Here is an 18,586-nt window from a genome sequence, read left to right as displayed (position 1 = left end):
GATGAAGAAGCAGAAAGCGGATGTCAAACAAATGAACACAGAACGGAGGGGGGGTTGACAAGACTGACTTGAGGAAACTATTGTGCTGGAGGCTGAATTGCGGCCCCTCAGAAGAATTACGTAATTGTGCCTAATCCCCCCCTCACATCCACTGTCTGTGTACAGTGACCAGGCCGATGAATAACTCACGGCTTAAAAAAAGGTTAGCTGCAACTCGCCCGCAGTTACACCTGATGAAGGAACCGAGTCGTTTCCGAAACGCTGGGTTTTTTTCCTCGTTTTTGTTTTAGTTGGCGTTTCTGACTTAAATTCCTTTCCCAACCAGACAGACCTGTGTGGAATGTTTTCTTTTGAACTCTGGCCATGAATGTGAGGGTAAAGCAGAACAGGAGACAGGTTGGGGTGGGAGGGCAGGGTCTGATGGTAGCATTCTAATCCTAATAATGCCAAAGAAATTACAATAAAGTTGGCTCCTTTTGCTGTGTTAGTCACCCTTGACTTGCCTTTGACCTGACCTGTACAGAATGACGACGCCCTCGAAATGCGAGGCTGCGGGTTCTGCCTTCAAGCGAATTGCACGCAAGCTTCCACTGCATGTGTACAAAGCGTAACGCGTGAGGAACCTTCTGACAAGTAATACATCACAATGTCCCTTCAGCGCAGGAAAGCAGCCAAAGGCAATGAGAATACGCAAGTGCCTCAGTAAGAAAATTTTATTTGAGTTTTATGCCTTATGGGAAAAAGGTTCCAGATCGACTCTGCTTTCCAGCCGCCATATTGCCTTAACGGCTATGAAAGCGGCTCTTTGCCAACTCGTGATACCTTGATAACTGCGTTCAACCGTTGTCATTCGACAGGGCATAGATACGTACTAGCTACTAGATTAGCTACTATGTCGTACTAGCTAATCTTTGCCATGAAAAACGTTTAAACATCAACATATATCTAAATTCTTTATTGAAAAGTGTACTCTGAATTGCTTGTGTGAGCTTGACTTACTACACTTGAAGCACCTCAAGCTGCAAGCTTAGAGGTGTAATTGCTTTCATGCGCTTATTTTTTCTTCTAATCTTTCTTTCTGAAGAAGCCTCCTTTGACTTCGCGCCTTTTAACCAGAGATAGCATGACAAGCCTGTATGTTGACAACAAAGCATTTCAACGAGCACTGCTTGCTTGCAAGTGTGGCATCTCAATTTTCATTCCTCTGGGCATTTAAAATTGAATATCCAAAGAGAGCGTGGGTCAAGACACTCCTCTTATTCTCTACAGGGGCCATGGCATTGGATCTCTGTAACATCGAAAGCAAGCTCCGAGACATTTGGCTCGAATATTTTGTACTCAATAAAAATATTGTTTGAAACCAGTCACTGTATCGTTGTTGGGTAACACTGTCACTGTATCACTGTGTACCACTGAATAGTTTGAAATCAGCTCATTGTCGTATTTATTATGTAACACAAAGCTCTAAAATAAGGCTTCCATAGGAGTACTGCATTTCAAGTGGGCTTCCTCATCAAATTAAATATGCTCTTCAGGGCACGAAAGATACCTCTCTGTATGTGAGTGTAAAGCAGGTACTAAAAGGAGCATCAATACTCCATGATGATCAAAACATTTACTCCAAAAAGAACCCCCGTCCTGAGAGGAGTAAAGTTTTTACTCGTAAGGGACCCTGAAAAATATATACTCCCGTTTTGAAAAGTAAGTCAAACATCTTTTCAGGAGTGCGCTAGGCAATGAGCCATTTTCTCCTTTCTGGGTGTTTTTCCGTTTGCAGTGCACTGCCGTTCACTGCTCGCGGTGCGTACTGCAATGATTAGCAATCGTGATTTCGGCGATGTGAAGGCCGCGCACCGCAGCTCACTGCTCGCGGTGCGTACCGCAACGATTAGCGATCGCGATTTCGGCGATGTGAATAAAGGCCACGCACAGCCGTTCACTACTCGTGGTGCGTAACGCAATGATTAGCGATCACGATTTCGGCGATGTGAGGACCGCGCACCACCGCTCACTGCTCGTGGTGTGTACAACAGCGATTAGCGATCGAGATTTTGGCGATGTGAATGAAGGCCGCGCACCGCCACTGACTGCTAGCGGTGCGTAACGCAACGATTAGCGATTGCGATTTTGGCCATGTGAGGGCTGCGCACCGCTGCTCACTGCTCGTAGTGCGTACTGCAACGATTACAAACCGTGATTTCGGCGATGTGAGGGTCGCGCACGCAGCGCCGCGTCCTGCTCACGGTGCTCCACAGGCTGCGACATATTACTAGCGTTAAAATACAAAGGACAAAGAGCAGAAACACACAGGACAGATGCTAGTCCTGTGTGTTTCTGGTTTTTGTCTGCGACATATTACTAGCGTTAAAATACAAAGGACAAAGAGCTGAAACACACAAGACAGACGCTAGCGTCTGTCTTGTGTGTTAACGCTAGTAATATGTCACAGTCTGTGGATCAAAAGCACCAACAAGACCAACTTAATTCTTTAATCATGCTCACGGTGCGTACCGCACGGTTAGCTTTGGAGATTCCACCGATATGAGCGCAGCGCTTAGTAGTCGAGGCGGTCGCAGCTCGCGTTTTCGTATCATCCGATGTGGCACGGGAGAGAGTTCGGAACATCCGGAATTACGCACGTTGTGCACAATGCACTCCGGCCAGGGAATTTCTACTGTATTTGTTTTGAAATTATTTGGAGAAAATTACTATTCATTTAGACATTTTGAAACTGTGAATGAGGATATTATCGTGGCTGGCTTTTTTGCCACTTTACCGTGAACTGAGTCGTATCTGGCGAAAGTTTCTTTTGTTTCCTGGTACAACTGGGTAGCTACATTGGCCTGTGCTCTTTTTTGAGGGCGATCATACTGTGACAAACGAGGAGCCATAAACTTGCCGTCAACGTGTTGGATTCCTGCCGCGTTGACTCTGATGGCACATTGCCGACATGTATTCCATTCAAGGCGGTACACGTAAGCCCTTCAAGGTGGTAATTCCGTATGTACCAAGAAGAGCACTTTCATGCACAACCCCTGTTCGCTGGGGAGATGAGTGGCCTTGAGAATTACTCCAAATTGTGTCGCTTCACTCCCTCCCTGGCACGGTGCAGCTGTAGAGTCTGGTAGAATATACTCTACAGAGTCACAGCAACAGCATGGTTGAGTAATCAGAATGTGCCAACTATGCGACCGGACTGCACCCAACCGTGATGAAAGCTTTATGCAAGGCGTTACTGTAATATTAAAGAAAAAAAAAAGGAGAGCTGTACCCTTTTTCCAAGCTCAGCAGTGTAGGAAGACGTTTCAAGGAACCTGCCCACTGTAGAGAGGGCAAGAGTAAAGTGTGCTTTGTGGCACTGCAAGCATGCTCAACCCCATCCCCCGACCTCCACCACCATCAGCCTGACTATGCCCACTGCATGACAAATTCCTCTCTAACATCTCTCCAATTAACCCTGTACTGTGCCTGCTGCAACCACCTTTTCCCTGCAGTGCTCTTAATCTCATCTGCTCAGAAATTTTTTGCCGGCCCCTGCTTTGCTTGGCTTTCTATCAGTCAGTCCGTTAGTCTCAATGACGACTGGTTATCCTGCCTTCGTATTACATGCCCTGCCCAAGCCCATCTCTTCTTGATTTCAACTAAGACGTCATTTTTTCGTGCTTGTTATCACAACCTCCATTGCTCTTATTCCCACGCTCTCCAGCATCACAGCTTGAATACTCAAAATGAAAGAACACATGACAGCGGTCCCCATCACCTTTCTGGAGGCTTGTGGGCAGGCCCAGGCGCCTCAGGTGTGGCTCCAGAGAGTGCTGGAACTGGGGGAGCGGACCTTGGTCCAGCAAGACCCGTTGTGTTGCCCGAAAGCCTGCCCGTGCGAAGTCTGCATCGCGGTACTCATCAAACCACCTGAAAAACAGGCGAAAAGTATGATAGAGAAAAAAACAATAAGGCTCAGAGGTCAATGGCCGTCCACAGATGCCTCTCCATTATTCAGAGTGAAAGATGCAAGGGGAAAGTACTGCTTGGGCACTAACCAGAAGGGCAATAATCAGCAATAGCCGACACACAAAAAACACATGATATGTAAAGACAAAATGTAAAGCAATGCAAACATAAAGAAAAAAATTTACGGTCGATTTGTGTAGTTAGGCCAAATGTGAATTAGGTGCGTTAGCACTTCGGTTTTCACTTCAGTTCTGGTGTTCGGTTTCTGTTCATAGACGGAAGTTGTTTGGATAGTTATAATGGGTTAATTCCCATATATGTGGAATTGGTCATTCTGTAATTTACATTCATAGATCCTTGGGGATTCGCTGCACGTCTTGCGCAGTGGTGCAGCAGTTAAGTGACGCACCACTACCATGTGATGGCAGGTGTTGCCATCGATGGGGCTTGTGTCGTGATCACGAAGGTCACGCCACAAGGTCATGTGACCTGGGCGGCCCACCTGGTCGCTTCTGCCAAGATTCTTCGCTCACAACGCCGGCACCGCCTTCGCCAGATCTTCTGCAGAATAGCAGTTTCCTCAAGGGCGTTTCCACATTTCGCCTGCATCAAAAATATTACCTCCACCGCCAGGAATAGAACCCACACCATTGTGCTGTGTTGCGGAATGCCTCCACCGCCATACGAACGAGCACAGGGACCGAAAGAAAACCAAGTGTGCATTTGCGACGTCTTAATGGCTAGTGCAGTGCACTACTAGCTACGCAAAACGAAAATGATTAGTGAAAATTCCCCTGGCATTCCTCCTGCCAAGCTCATCTTTTACGCCAACACCGACGATGCTGAGCTGCTGTTTCCCTCAAGGAAAGACTGGCATGCACGTGCAGAGGTAAAATACTTATGTGACCCTAAACTGGGATTGGTGGATGTCAGTAGAGAATAATTTCAGTTCGCATGGTAAAGCAGCTTTCTGACCTCAATAGCGTTGGGCCACGAAATTCTCCATCGAGCATTCTAGGATCCGGCATATTATGCAGCTGCATATTTGCTATAAGTGTTACCAGTATATCTTCTGCCTTTCATACCACATGTTTTGTGGCACCAAAATGTATAGCGGGTGGAAACTGGTCACGAGATCGCCGACCAAAATTAATTGCTTTGCTGCCATGGCATGTACAGGGAACGCCAAGTGAATGCCGATGAAGATGGAGCTTGCACTTAAGTGAGAAGGCGCCTCCAAGTTTCATGGCGGAAGAAGGGCATGTTCCTTGAACAGCTGACATGCATGATGTACTCCAGCCACCTGTGTGCAGTTTCTTTTGAGGATCGGCGTCTTTCTTTCTTTTAGTGCAGTGCGGCAGCGGCGGGTGCACACCGCTTGCCTGCTTGGCCCACGTGGCTGTAGACTGTCGTTTTCTAGGAGGATTTCTTGAACTTGGCTGTTTTGTAAGATATTTGGGACACCCGGAAAAAATACTGGGCACAGCATTCACCAACAGCACTGGTTTCTTGGGTGCATTTAAAAGTGCCTTGCCACTGAACTCGGCGTAGTAGGATTTTATATCGTATGCTTGAGAAAGTGCTTCGCGCAGACGTGGTCGCTCGGTTGCTCTGGGGGTTGCCCGGTGCCAAAGTTGCAGGCGAGCAGGCTCCGATGGAGCTTTAAAAAGCACAACTCTACAGTAAAGCCTACAGCTCTGGTAGGTCGATCTGCAGTTGGGTACGAAGCACCTCTTAATCATAATTGCGTCTAGTCGGCTTCTGGACCCGGCTGGCCCCCTAAGGCGTGCTGCTGCAGCAGCAACCAACACATCACAGCCACCATATACATAGGCAGCGACGACTGTCCATGGCGCCGGTTTGCGCCACCACGTACGTTTGCGCAACGATCACTGCGGCTTGTCCAAAACCACGACAGAAAAAGCCAGTTCTAGCCAAACTTTGTCCGTGCACGGTGCTTACCAGGCACGTGTAAGCCGAGAACCTAATGTTCGCACCTTGTGATGCAATCCGGCAGTAGAAAACACCGACAAACACAGCCTAAAACGGCACCGAATGCCATGCAAACCGCTTAGCCGCGTGCGCCGCTCCGCAACCGAATAGCCGCTGCGGTCGGCGCATGTACTAAAGGGCGAACATGATATGTGCGCGCTCTCCACCAGGGCAGCAGTCAGTGTCAACACCTAAAATATTCTTACACTGTTCATAATGTCACAGAGCTCTCAACCATGCCAACTGCCAGTGCAGAAAAGCGTAACAAGCTTGCCGTGATTACAGTTTTGCATCCCATTGTAATGCGCATGCAATTCAAGGCACTACCTTTATGAAAAAAAAAAAAAGCGTGTTAGCATGGAGTAAACACAGTATGTTTCATAACCCGGTGAGATCCATTTCACCAAGATTTATATGTATGTCTATACATTTAAAGCTTGTTAATTGGACCATTATTTAGTTCGAAAATCCAGATAATTTGAACTGCTGGCTCAGTCCCGTCCAATGCCCACGCAAACCTAAGGCATCATACTCTCGCTAATTCAAGACGCCACGGGTCCCGCGCTGGTTAATTCGAATGGGATCGTGAAGGAAGGCCATGTCCAGGTATGACCGGTGTGATAAGTGATCGCCCAAACACTGGCCCTACTCAAACCCGAATTCCATGCTGCAATTCATGCACCTTTGACGTGGATACAATGGCAGGAGTGATGGTGAGAACAGTCAGACGCTTAGTTTCGGTTCTGTTTTTCTGAGGTCCAGTCGAGCCCACACCAGCCAGTTAACCGAGCTGATCTCTGAGTACTGCTGTATCGCACTGTGGAGGATGACGGGGAGGCCTTAACCACTTTGGAGCTCTTCAGCTTCGGCGCTCCTGAGAGTATGCACGCAATAATGCATTGATGAAAATGCGAAAAATAGTAATTGTCATGCTGTTCTCATCTCGAAACCAAGCAACCATTGCCCAGTCTCACACTAAACAAATTTACTCTGATGAAGATGAGTTCCTTCAGGTTCATTCGATAATTTGAACTTTTTGGATAAACTGAACATTTTTTCTTGTAACTTGCATTTCAAATTTATATGTTTTTACAGTGTGAGAGGATTGGTGTGCGACTCTAAATGTGGACACCTGAAGGCCACTATAAGTGCATTTGTTAAACTGCAACTGATGTAGCAAAATTTTTGTTCAATGCCAGTCCAAATGCAGAGAAACAGTTCAAGCTGTCTGCATAAGCAGGGTTGATGTAAAATGCATCAGCTGTGCTTCCAAGAGATATGGAACTATCATTCAAGGATGATTACACGAAAACCTTGTAGATATGTTTAAAAAAAATGCAATAATAAAAGTATTATCCAGGAAAACGTGATCCATGGCCGCTTTTGAGCTGATGCCCAGGCATGGGAAATATAAGAGGCTATGCCCAGACCCATTCCGCTTGTATGTAAGCGCGCCCATGTAGTTCTCACATGCTCAGCCCTTTCACCCTAAAGCACTCTGAACAAGCCGCTGTGTTTCTCCTCTTCATGACACGTTCTCGCAGGAACAACCCGCTCGAATGCAAACGCACTTTTGTGTGTGCTTCACCCCCTTGCAGCAAGGCACTGCAGAGGAGCCACCATACCGGGCGGCTGCTTTTCAAGTTGCATATTCCCAGGCTCAGCACACTTGTATCTTCGCACACATGCAATTAGTGGCTAATTGTATTATACAATCAGGTTTTGTCAAAATTTTTAATACAGTAACCAGAAAATCGTGTTGCCCGGGAACGTAGATAAAGATAGCGTAACTCTAAGGGAAACATTAATTGCGCGAGACTTTCAGCGTATTAACCAGGAACACAATATAAATGAGATTTTACTGTACCTACAAAAACCACGTTTCTGCTTCAGTTCCTTTTTTTTGCAACAGCAGCCAGACAGTGACAGTTATCACTATACATGTTCCCGTCAAAAGTGTCAAATAGACCGCTTTCATGCCTTTTTTGCATGCAATTTTTCATGCCTACTTATTACGTCTCTATCTGTGCTTTTTGACACCATACAAGGTAGTAGTGCTGCCACTGATGTCGTTACAGAGCAGTGCTTCTTGGTCATAACATGGGACAGATTAAAAATGAAGCAGAAAATCCCCTTTCAAAGACTCAAATTTCATGGCAGATAATTCCCAGAAATTTTAATGCAATTAATTGAAACCTAGAGCTTTTCCCTTAATATGATATAGACTAGAAAATCACTGGAAACTCTCTTGCACCTAGTACTTACCCTCTTATAGCCCTGTCACACTAGCAAATTTAATGTCATTCGAATGACATTCGATGCATCAAATGTCATACGGTTTCTTTCCGTGCTACACAGTAAAAAATAACATTATTCGCAAATGATAGCAATGATGATCAGGTAAAAGAATATTGCAAAAATAAGAAAAGTCACAACAAATAAAAAATGCTTGTAAGGCTTGTGCAGTATATATAAAGAAGCCAAAAACATTTCTGTACTGTTCTTAAGCTCTCAAATAATTATCCCCTACTTGGCTGCAGCAAATCGGTCTTCGCAAGCCAAAACAAGATCCAAGTTAACACTTTCCTGCCCGCGCCTATTCCCATCGACAGCCCGCTATCGATGGTTTCAAATTCGTATTTTCCCGCTTTGGAAGCGTTTTTGGACAGCTAGCGCCATCCAGTGGGTAAAAAAAGAACCTTTCATTCAGTTCTGCTTTGCATTTGGTTTTTTCCGTCACGCGACTATTTTTAAAGCTCCTTCGGAGTCACGTGACTGGCGCTCGTTGTTTACATCATGGCGGCGACGCCGTGCGCCGCAGCTGCACGGAAACTGCACGTTTCCACGGAAAGTGATACATCTGAGAGCTCGTTTTTGCCACGGGAACAGCAGCAGTGATGACTAAGAAGGCGACTTTGGTTCATAAGACTTTAGCACGGACAGTGAAATTCCGTCAAACCGACCCGGAACGTCAACAGCCATGCCTGGTAAGTTCCGCTTTTGCTGCGTGCTGGTCGGAAGAGATCAGGTTGTTTTGAAGGTCACAACTCTTATCTGCAGGGTGTCACCGTCTTTCGGGCGGGATTGCTCTTCGCCGGCAGCGCAGAGAGTCGTGTTTTCGGCTAGAAGACAGCCAGGCGTCGACCTCGACGTTGCGCGCCGGAGTGCTGCACGGCGCTTCTTCAGAGCCGTCGATTTCTTCCTCCTTTTTTTCACCACGAAATCATCAGTGAGATATGCAGGAACACAAACAAGTATGCGTGGATGCATATCTTGAAGAAATCATCCTACAGCGAAAAAGATGGATCTTGGCGAGAGGTCACTCCAGAAGAGATGACAAACCTCAAGTGCTGCAGCACAAGCCCCAAAAATGGAAAAATACCGAAACTGCAAATTGTGCTATAAAGAAATAAAGGTCGAACAAAAGAAAAATGTTCATTGCGAGACATGTGTGGCAAACCTCTCTTTCACGGCAACGAGGAACTGTTTCGCGCGGTGGCACGATAGTCGGTAGGCTACTGTGTCCTTGCCTACCTCAGCGAATACTGTACATGGAAAGCTGAAATTTGCTGCAGTGTTGCATCAGTCCCTGTTGTAAATAACTTATATCCTGAAATTTTTTTATGTTTTATTTGTGTGAAGAAACTTAGATGTTTTTGTGCGTTTTCTCTTTGTGAATGGAAATTTTTTCATAATAATCTTTTTTCGATCACGTTCTTAATAAGCCGGCTGATTGAAACTTATACCATTGCGAAGAGAATTTCCTCTCTACAATTTGATACTATGCACTCCTGTATCAAGCAAGTTTTGTTAAATAGAAAAATATATTAAGGACACCACCCAAACAGCACCACTTTTCCCGCGGGCAGGAAAGTGTTAACTGCAAATCCAAAAAATGGTGAACAAGCAATATGGCTGACATGGCTAAGCAAGCTGGAGACGCTCGGTATGGAAATGAAAGAGAAAATATCACGTGCTTGATTGCAATGTATATGTACCTCTGAGCGAAAAGGAAGAATCAAGAGAGGTGAATACAAATAGCGATGGAGGCTCAATCGAAAGTAATCAGGAACTCGCAGCTACAGTTTCTAGGAAATTCTTGTACGATTACGGCTGTGGTGGCTAACGAAGCCACAATTCATCGAGGACGCTGGGCGTTTCAAAGGAATGAACGCTGGTTTGAAGATACACTGCCACATCTAGGGGAGAGCAGCTTCAAACAAGCCATCCGTGTTTCAAGAACGACATTCACATATATCGTCGAGTCCTGCAAAGTCTCTTTGCAGAAAGAAACGACGAGGATGAGGGAGCCGCTCTCTGTGGAGAAGAGAGTAGCCATTGGGCCTTACCGGTTGTGCTCCCGGGCAGACGACAGGACCATTGCACATCTTTTCAGCGTTGGTCGTTCCACAGTGAACGTGGTGTTCAGAGAGTTTTGTCAAGCTGTGCTCGACCACCTCGAAGGCGAGTGGCTGTGAATGGTTCACCGCAGCAAACTGAAGGAGCACATGAAGTAATTCCTTGCCTTCACCGGCTTTCCGCAAGGGATTGGCGCTCTTTACGGATGTCACTTTCCGGTGTCACCACCAAAACTCAACGCAGTTGACTATCATAGCTACAAAGGCTGGTAAAAGCTTTTATGATGTGCTTCGTCACATTTATGACAGCATAACACATAAAAGTGACTTTTCATTGCGGGCAGCAATATACAAATACCATGTGCATCGCCTTCGATCGTTATAAACGAATCTCTACCAATAGTCATTGTCAAATGCAGCACTTTCATACCACAGATGCAAAGAGCTGTGTGTCATCAGTTATTCAAGTTCATTTGCCTTTTAATGGGAGCTCTGACTGGCTATATCCGAGACCTCCATATGTATTTGTTCTCTGCCTGCCATCTGTAATTAAGTGCAAATAATCACTCAGCTGCCATGCGTGGCCATTTGTGGCCGAACAAAGAAGTTTCGAGACTTGCAAGCGAAAGCCAATTGCGGATGACTCCCACGCTTCATGGGGGTTTTGTTCTCAGTAGCTGCTTATGTATTTATCTCTCTACCAGTTTATCAGCTTACGTGTTTTGTTTATCTCTTTACCAGTAGCTTGAAAGACACAGTTTACCAACATGACTGTGTTCTGTTAACTTGGTGGATGAAAACACCACGAGGACTGCCTGCAGTTGAAAACTGGACCTGTGACATACAGTTGTGCTTTTTTTTCCCTTCTCTGCAGGCACAGCATAATACTGTTGGCCTTGGTGGACCATCAGTACAGTTTTCGGTACATTAATATTGGCACTCCAGGCCGCTGCCACAACGCCAACGTGTACGGACGATCAAAGCTGTGCACCTTGATTTAAGGCGGTCACTTGAAATCACCTGTGGCAATGAATGGAGGTTCCGCGGCGACACCAGTATTACTGTGTGATCAGGCATTCCCTTTGCCATCAGCATTGCTCAAACCATTCTCAAGCGCATTTCCAGGGACCCCCGAAGGCACCTTCAACTATAACCTTTCCAAAACAAAATGCATAGTTAAAAATGCGTTTGGAAGACTGGAGGCTCGTTTCAGGTTTATTATGATGCAAATGGAGTGCAAACTGCGCAATGCCAAGAAAGCAATCAGGGCATCATGTGCTCTCCAAAACATTTGCGAATCGTTCAGACACTGTGGAGCAGCAATGGGGGCAGGATGTATGTGCTTTTGATGCATTCTACCAGCAGCCTTCACACAACACCACTGTGTCCAGCGGGACAGGGCATGAAGTTCGAGCTGCACTTGCAGAATACTTCTGGCAGCATGCTCATTGTCCTACATGAGCATAATGAGCGATCAAGCATTACATTGTGTAAGAGGCAGTAGTATGCATTTGTGTATGAAATGAACTGTGTGCAAAAAGTGGGAATGATCTTGCTCCTTGCAGCTAGTACAGAAGAGAAAAAATATGCATTTTATGCCCACACAACTTTTATTTTTTGCATATTTCTTGTAGGCACGCCAGGAACGCATTCTCACGCTGTGCAGCTTGCTCCTGCATCTGGATGTGTTTTTGGCGGCACTCCTGTTCCCCTTGCATATGCTTATCTATACTGAGACACAGCTGCCGCTGCTCCTGAAAGAGCTGCGCAAGCAGGTTGCTGTTTGAATGTTGCTTCTTTCTCCTTTGCTGGGGCCCTGGTAAGGTCTGGCTTCCAGTATTTTCTTGCAAAGGCTCCATTGTGTCTTTTTCCATTGTGTCACAGGTTGACAGCTGAGCGTCACAGGCATCAATGCCTGCTGAGGCACCCATGGGAGTGTGCCCAATATCTTCATCCACGGTGGTGGTTGCCTGCGGTTCTTCGTTTTCACTTGTGTGGCCACTCTCCATCCGATGAATGATCTGAAATGAAAATAAAGTGTCATCACAGCATTCCTCTGCGGGAGCAAGCTTGATCTTAATTAAATACTGTCGAAAGGGCGAGATGTAGAGCTACATAATATTGCAACAAATAGTATTGATATTCACTCTCAATGTCCTTGGTCAATGTTGTACAATGCTAGACGCTTGCACATAAACGTACTCCACAGCACCATGGATTTCTCGCTAGTTAAAATGCCACTGCTAACATCTGTAATTTTGCACAGAAGACGATTCAGAAGTACCACATATCTGTCGCTACAACATTCATACTATCCAAGATATGCAAACTCACCTCTTCCACAGTAAGGCAGTCGCTTTCCAGCATTTCTTGCTGACTATTCATCGGCAATGAGTTTAAAAATTTGTGGATGTCCCAGTAGTAGGGCCATGTAATTTGCCCCTGGCTGGTACCTTTTTTTTCTGTTGATGTCTCTGAAACAGCAAAGGTTACATAAAAATGAGCTAATTATGTCTGTACTTCATTCATTTTTTGCTGTTATCTGCTTTTTGTACGCACAGCAATCAACATGTCTGTCTAGAGCACTGTGCTGCAGAACGAAGTGAAATTTGTGACTGTTTCTCCATAACTGGTACAGCGCACTTGTCAATGCAAATGCTATGGCTACGTGCATTCGGTCTAGTTTCAGCAATCTCTCTTTAACCGAGTACCTGTTCAGATTGTGTGACAGCGCGGTGTTCAAGCGTTCTAAGCAAGCGTGCTGACAACTGTGGGCCGGAAGGGCCATGAAAAAGTATGTGTCTGTTGCATGATATACCGCGTGGCGCGAAGCTCAAAGCACATGACCGACATAAGAGAAGTCAATACATCTGGCGCTAGCTAATCGGCCTGTGCCGCTTTACAAGTTGTCTTCTCGGTAAGAAAATATCCGAAGTCAACCAGGACTGCCTTGTAGCAAAATAAGCAGTTTTGCGGTGAACCGCGCAAGGGCGCGGACCATGCAGTCAGTAAAAAAGAGCTGCCCACCGTGAACGTTATCCACGGCAGCGTTTACAACTCCATGAATCGTGCACGCAGCACTGCCTAGACTTTTTTCTTTGTATATTGATGTAGCACTCAAATCGATTGTTATACGAAATATACTCACCTGTATTTGTTTGCAAGGTTTTCTATTTTTGTTTTGGTTTCCTTTACAGTCTTGTCAATGCAGTTTTCGCATCGAGCAGCTTTTCCATGATCAGCTGATATACTTTTGGGTTCCGTTTCGCCCTTCTCAAATCTTGCAAGTAGTCATCCCACAGTCTAATAAGGGCGAATGTCTCACCGGGAGTCCAATGCGCCCTTTCCTTTTAGGCCCGCAGCTGCCGCAACCGTAGCCATTGCACGAGCACGAGAGATAGCACGTGGATAGCACATTGGCCGACATTCAACAACACACACACACCAAATATGGTGGACTGCGTCGCTGAAAAAGTGGTCTACATCCAGGCGAGAGAGTGAGAGTAATAGCTTTCCACAACAGCGTTTCCGTGCCAATAATTTCACACAAAAAGTATATGTTTTTTTGTACAACTCAATAAAAAAAAAAGGTTTTAACTTCTCTCGAGTGCAGATTTTTTTTTTTACGTTGCTACCTTCTGCTGTGTTTCCGGTGTCCAGAGTATACATTCGGTTCAAGATCGAATGGGAATAAGTTTCATGAACTCATTCGATGGCGAATGTCATTCAAACCTAATGACAATAAATGTTCCCGTGTAGCAGCAGATTACTGACATTAGGTACAAATGCCATTCGATCCGAATGACATTAAATTTGCTAGTGTGACAGGGCTATTACACCTTGTACAGCGGCAGAGCAGCTGTCGAAAGCCAAGCTTGTTCAAGTGCTCACGTTTTATATATCGAATTATCGATATATCGAACTATTTCGCAATCTCATTTGGGTTCGATGTATCCGGGATCGACCGTAATGGCAAAACCTCTATCAGTGCATTTCATTTTTTGACTATTTCTGGCTAATCAAAGCTCCATTATCAGTACAAGTAGGACTTTCGCCATTAGAATGTGGTAATCCATCGATACAGGCCAACTTCAATATGCCACCAGATTTCCTTGAAGTGCCCCTTCAAGTCCCTCCCAAGTTGAAGCTGAAGGCAAGCAGGGAGCCTTTCTCAGCCAATGTCTCATGCCAGGGGAGTACACACATGCAAGTGATGTCACTAATGCCACTTGCACACCTGTCGTACAGGCCAGGTGAAATGTGCTTTCTACAAGCACTGTGCTATGTTACTGCCATTTCACAGGCTGCTGTTATCCGGGCAATTCTGCTGGCACTTGCTGCAGAATAAAGTTAGAACTTGTTAATTCAACACCCCGTTGATTTGGAAAGTCGGATAATGCGACCTGCGAGCCTGGTCCCTACAAAAGTATACAGAAATCTATGGGGCGAAACATGTTAATTTGGACAAATTTTAGAGTGCATCGATTAATTCGACGTAGCTTCAAACACGCACACACAGCACGCGCGCGCGCGCGCGCGCGCGCGCGCACACACACACACACACACACACACACACACACACACACACACACACACACACACACACACACACACACACACACACACACAAAATGCAGCGCAGGCTATGAAGGGCGAGGGAAGCAGGGTCTGCGGTGGCCAAATGCTTTGCTGTCTGTCTTTGACGCTTTGCTAGCCCTACCTTTGCGTAGTCATGTCTTAGTCTCATTAATCTTATCTTCAACAAGTTTCTCTTTAGTGTGTGTCGTCACTGGATGCTTTTTGCAGCTACGGTCGCGGTTACTTAACTTTAAGTCACCTTTCTTAATTACTGTGCGCTTCACTAGAATGTTTACTGTGCTGCTTTTGGGTGTGTAGCTTGCTGTGCCTGCACATTTTGCCACCACATCGTGTGCTGCTGCAATGGCAACACCAGCAAATCGGCTGAAGTACCAGGCAAAAGATCTAGCCATGAAAGTGGAAGTACTGAATGCGCTCAAGAATAGCATTTCATGCCGTGACGTGATAAACAAATACGAAGTGAAAAGAACAACCTTGGCCATGTAAATCAAAAATGAAAAAGTATCTTGGATACGTTCCGACAGTGAAACCTTCAATGCCAAAAGAAAACGACTGAGGACGGCGGCCCACTGGGAACTCGAACCTGTACTACGGCGGGTTGCAAATGCATGTGAGGCCTATCTTCTTGTAAGTGGGCCACTAATTTGCACCCAGGCTGAAACGTTTTCTGTGAAAATGAGGATTGAAGATTTTTAAGCTTCCGCAGGTTGGCTGACTCGTTTCAGAAGACGGCACAGTCTGACTTTTAACAATGTGTGCGGCGAAAGAGCCTCCGTGAATGAAGAACTGAACAAGGCGTGACCGTCGGGCGTCGTGAACACCTGGCTGCATACGACGCTAGTAATACATTCAACGTCAATGAAACAGCGCTGTTTTTTTAAGCACTCCCAGACAAAACGATCACATTCATAGGTGACCCTTGCACAGCAGGAAAACGCAGCAAGGAAAGAGTTACCCTCCCATTTGCCGCCAACATGATGGGAACAGAACGTTTGCCACACTTAGTGACTGGAAAGGCGCAGAAGCCGAGGTGCTTCGAGAACGCGAGGCACCTTCTTGTTGATTACGAAGCTAACAGAAAGGCTGGATGACAATGAATATTTTTCAGTCCTTGCTGCATCAACCTGAACGGCGTTTTGGAGTTGAAAAACGCAAGGTGCTCATGGTTGTGAACCACTGCAGTGCTCACTGCAAGGTGTCAAGTCAAGCGTTGAGTGGATCAAGCTGGTGTTTCTCCCTCTGAATGCAGCCGCAGCCCTACAGCCCATAGATCAGGGCATAATTCAATACATCAAATGTAAATATGGAAAGCACGAACTACAGCGCATGCTTTTGTGTATGGAAGCCGGGAAGAAGTAAGACCTGATGCTCCTCAGCACTTTGAACATTCTGGCTCATATATGGACCAATACGCCTGCAGCATAGAAAGCTCATGCTGGCACAGTGATTTTGTGCCACCGGACAGCAGCGTGGAGGAAATGCAATCTGAAACCGCTGATGCAACCGCAACCACAGAAGATGACAGCTGTTTCAACGTCTTACTTTCTTCCGTGTGGCTCACAGTTTATATTGCCGCGAAGCTTGCTTTTTTTGTCCAATCTTCTTATCGCGGCAGGCACGCCGCATTATCAATTTTCTGGGACGCGAGACGCGACCAGAGTTATCTAGATTTTACCTAGACTCGCGCAAGTGTGCCTACTATGTTCTGGAACTTTCCTTACCGCCTTTAAAATCGAGCACGGCTAAGAGCGGCGGGCTTTCTGTTAGTCGACGACCGCCGAGCACGTTCGCTGCTATCGCCGCCGCTGAGTTTTCAGAGCTGTTCTTAGTGGGCGTAAGCCAGCCTATTAAAGTATTCTCTTACGAGCTGCTCTGTGCCTTCCTCAAGACCGGACCCCAGTCGGTGCTACGTGACCCCGGCGGAGTTCCCGTCACCACCTCGTGACATCTGGTGGAGGTGCTGGGTACATGCACCCAACCCAACCTGGAGGATCCACCGTAGAGAACGAGAGCCAAGAAGATCCCGAGGTACGACACAGCCGCCGTCTTCAAGGCCTGCAAGCTCAGCACGGATTACTACCGGATCCTACTCGACAACGACAACAAGCTCCAGCGCCCACCATGACCGAGCCAGCGACGTCCACCCGTCATGCTCCACCAGCCACGGGTGCCTCCAACCTTCCACGGCTACCCTGGCGACGACCCGGAAGATTGGATAGACAACTTTGAGCGTGTGGCTACATTTAACAGGTGGGAAGATGACATGAAGCTCCACTATGTTTTCTTTTCCCTTGACGGTCCTGCAAGAACGTGGTACGAAAACCACGAGACTACCTTGAAGACCTGAAAATTATTCAAGTCTGAAGTCGTGAAGGCGTTTACCAACATTCTCCGGAAGGAAAAGGCGCAGATGCTGCTGGACTCACGGATGCAGCACCCAAACGAAACTGTCAGCATGTACGTCGAAGAAATGCAGCGTCTTTTCCGCCGAGCTGACCCGAATATGACGGAGAAGAAAACCGGATATCTAATGCGGGGCATAAAGGAGTCTCTTTTCGCTGGCCTCGTACGAAATCCGCCCAAGACTGTTGCCGAATTCGCCGAAGAAGCGTCAACGATTGAGAAGACCCTGGACGCCCGCACAAGGCAGTACAACCGACCACCGCAGGTCTGCTCCAGCTTTCCGGACACGACAACTACAACCAGCGACTTGCGGCAGATCATCCGTGAAATCGCCCGCGAAGAACTACGCCGGCTGCTGCCATCATCTTCACAACCTCAAGTAGCGAGCCTGGCGGAAGTCGTCCGTGAAGAAGTGCGGCATGCGCTTGGCTCCCCTTCTGCGACGACTGAACCTCAAGCTCCAGCCATGAGTTACGTCGCTGCAGTACGCAAGCCCGCGCCTCGACGTGCCACCCCAAGCCCTATTCGACGTGAGCCAGCAGTGCTGGACCGCCGCCCTCCGGGCCCCGCCCACCCGACCTACGAACAACGTTCGGGCCCAAGGAAATGCGACACCTGGAGAACCCGTGACAACCGTCCGCTGTGCTTCCACTGCGGTGAAGCCGGCCACGTCCTGCGTCACTGCCCGTTCCGACGCATCAGTCTTCGCGGATTCGCAGTTGACGCACCACGACCACGCTTCGGCCAACATCCACAAGAAATCGACGACTACCTGCGCCGCGACGAATACGTGTCGAGCCGATTTTCCCGCTCACCCTCGCCGCGAGCCTCGCGCTTCACGTCGCCCTGCCACAGCTACGCAGCGGCTGTGCGAGGAAGGTCCCCCAGCCCCCGTAGGGGAAACTGAAAACAGCAACCTTAGGAGGTGAGGTTGCTTCCCGGCAAAAAAACGAAGACCCTCCAACGACAAGAACTCACGGCGACACCGCACCGATGACGACACAACGCAACTTAGAGACCCCCAGGCCACCGACATCGACAAGCCCCTGCAGCCGCAGTCGCAATCAGCGACCAAGCCGTGACCCGACGCCGAAAGTTACGTGCAACGCAAGAGCAAGGACTTCCGATCTAGAGGTGACTGTCGACGGCCGAAACGTTACTGCTCTAATCGACACGGGAGCTGACTATTCCGTGCTGAGTGGTTCCTTCGCCGACCGGATCAAGAAAGTGACGACGACTTGGGATGGCCCGCAGATACGCACAGCAGGCGGACACCTCATCAC

At 47.2% G+C, this 18,586-nt stretch overlaps 1 protein-coding gene across 2 annotated transcripts in view; it reads right to left on the bottom strand.

Annotated features, from left to right (window-relative positions):
- RpLP0-like (ribosomal protein LP0-like) overlaps nt 1-18,586 on the bottom strand; it is a 96,985-nt gene that overhangs the window by 33,891 nt on the left and 44,508 nt on the right. For both annotated transcript variants that reach the window (XM_077660839.1, XM_077660840.1), the window contains one exon: nt 3,761-3,912. In XM_077660839.1, the coding sequence (XP_077516965.1) occupies nt 3,761-3,912 (152 nt within the window). The remainder of the gene's footprint in view (nt 1-3,760; nt 3,913-18,586) is intronic.

The sequence above is a fragment of the Amblyomma americanum genome, chromosome 4, assembly GCF_052857255.1.
Source record: "Amblyomma americanum isolate KBUSLIRL-KWMA chromosome 4, ASM5285725v1, whole genome shotgun sequence".
NCBI classification, from domain to species: Eukaryota; Metazoa; Arthropoda; class Arachnida; order Ixodida; family Ixodidae; genus Amblyomma; species Amblyomma americanum.
This window is presented reverse-complemented; position numbering and strand designations above follow the sequence as displayed.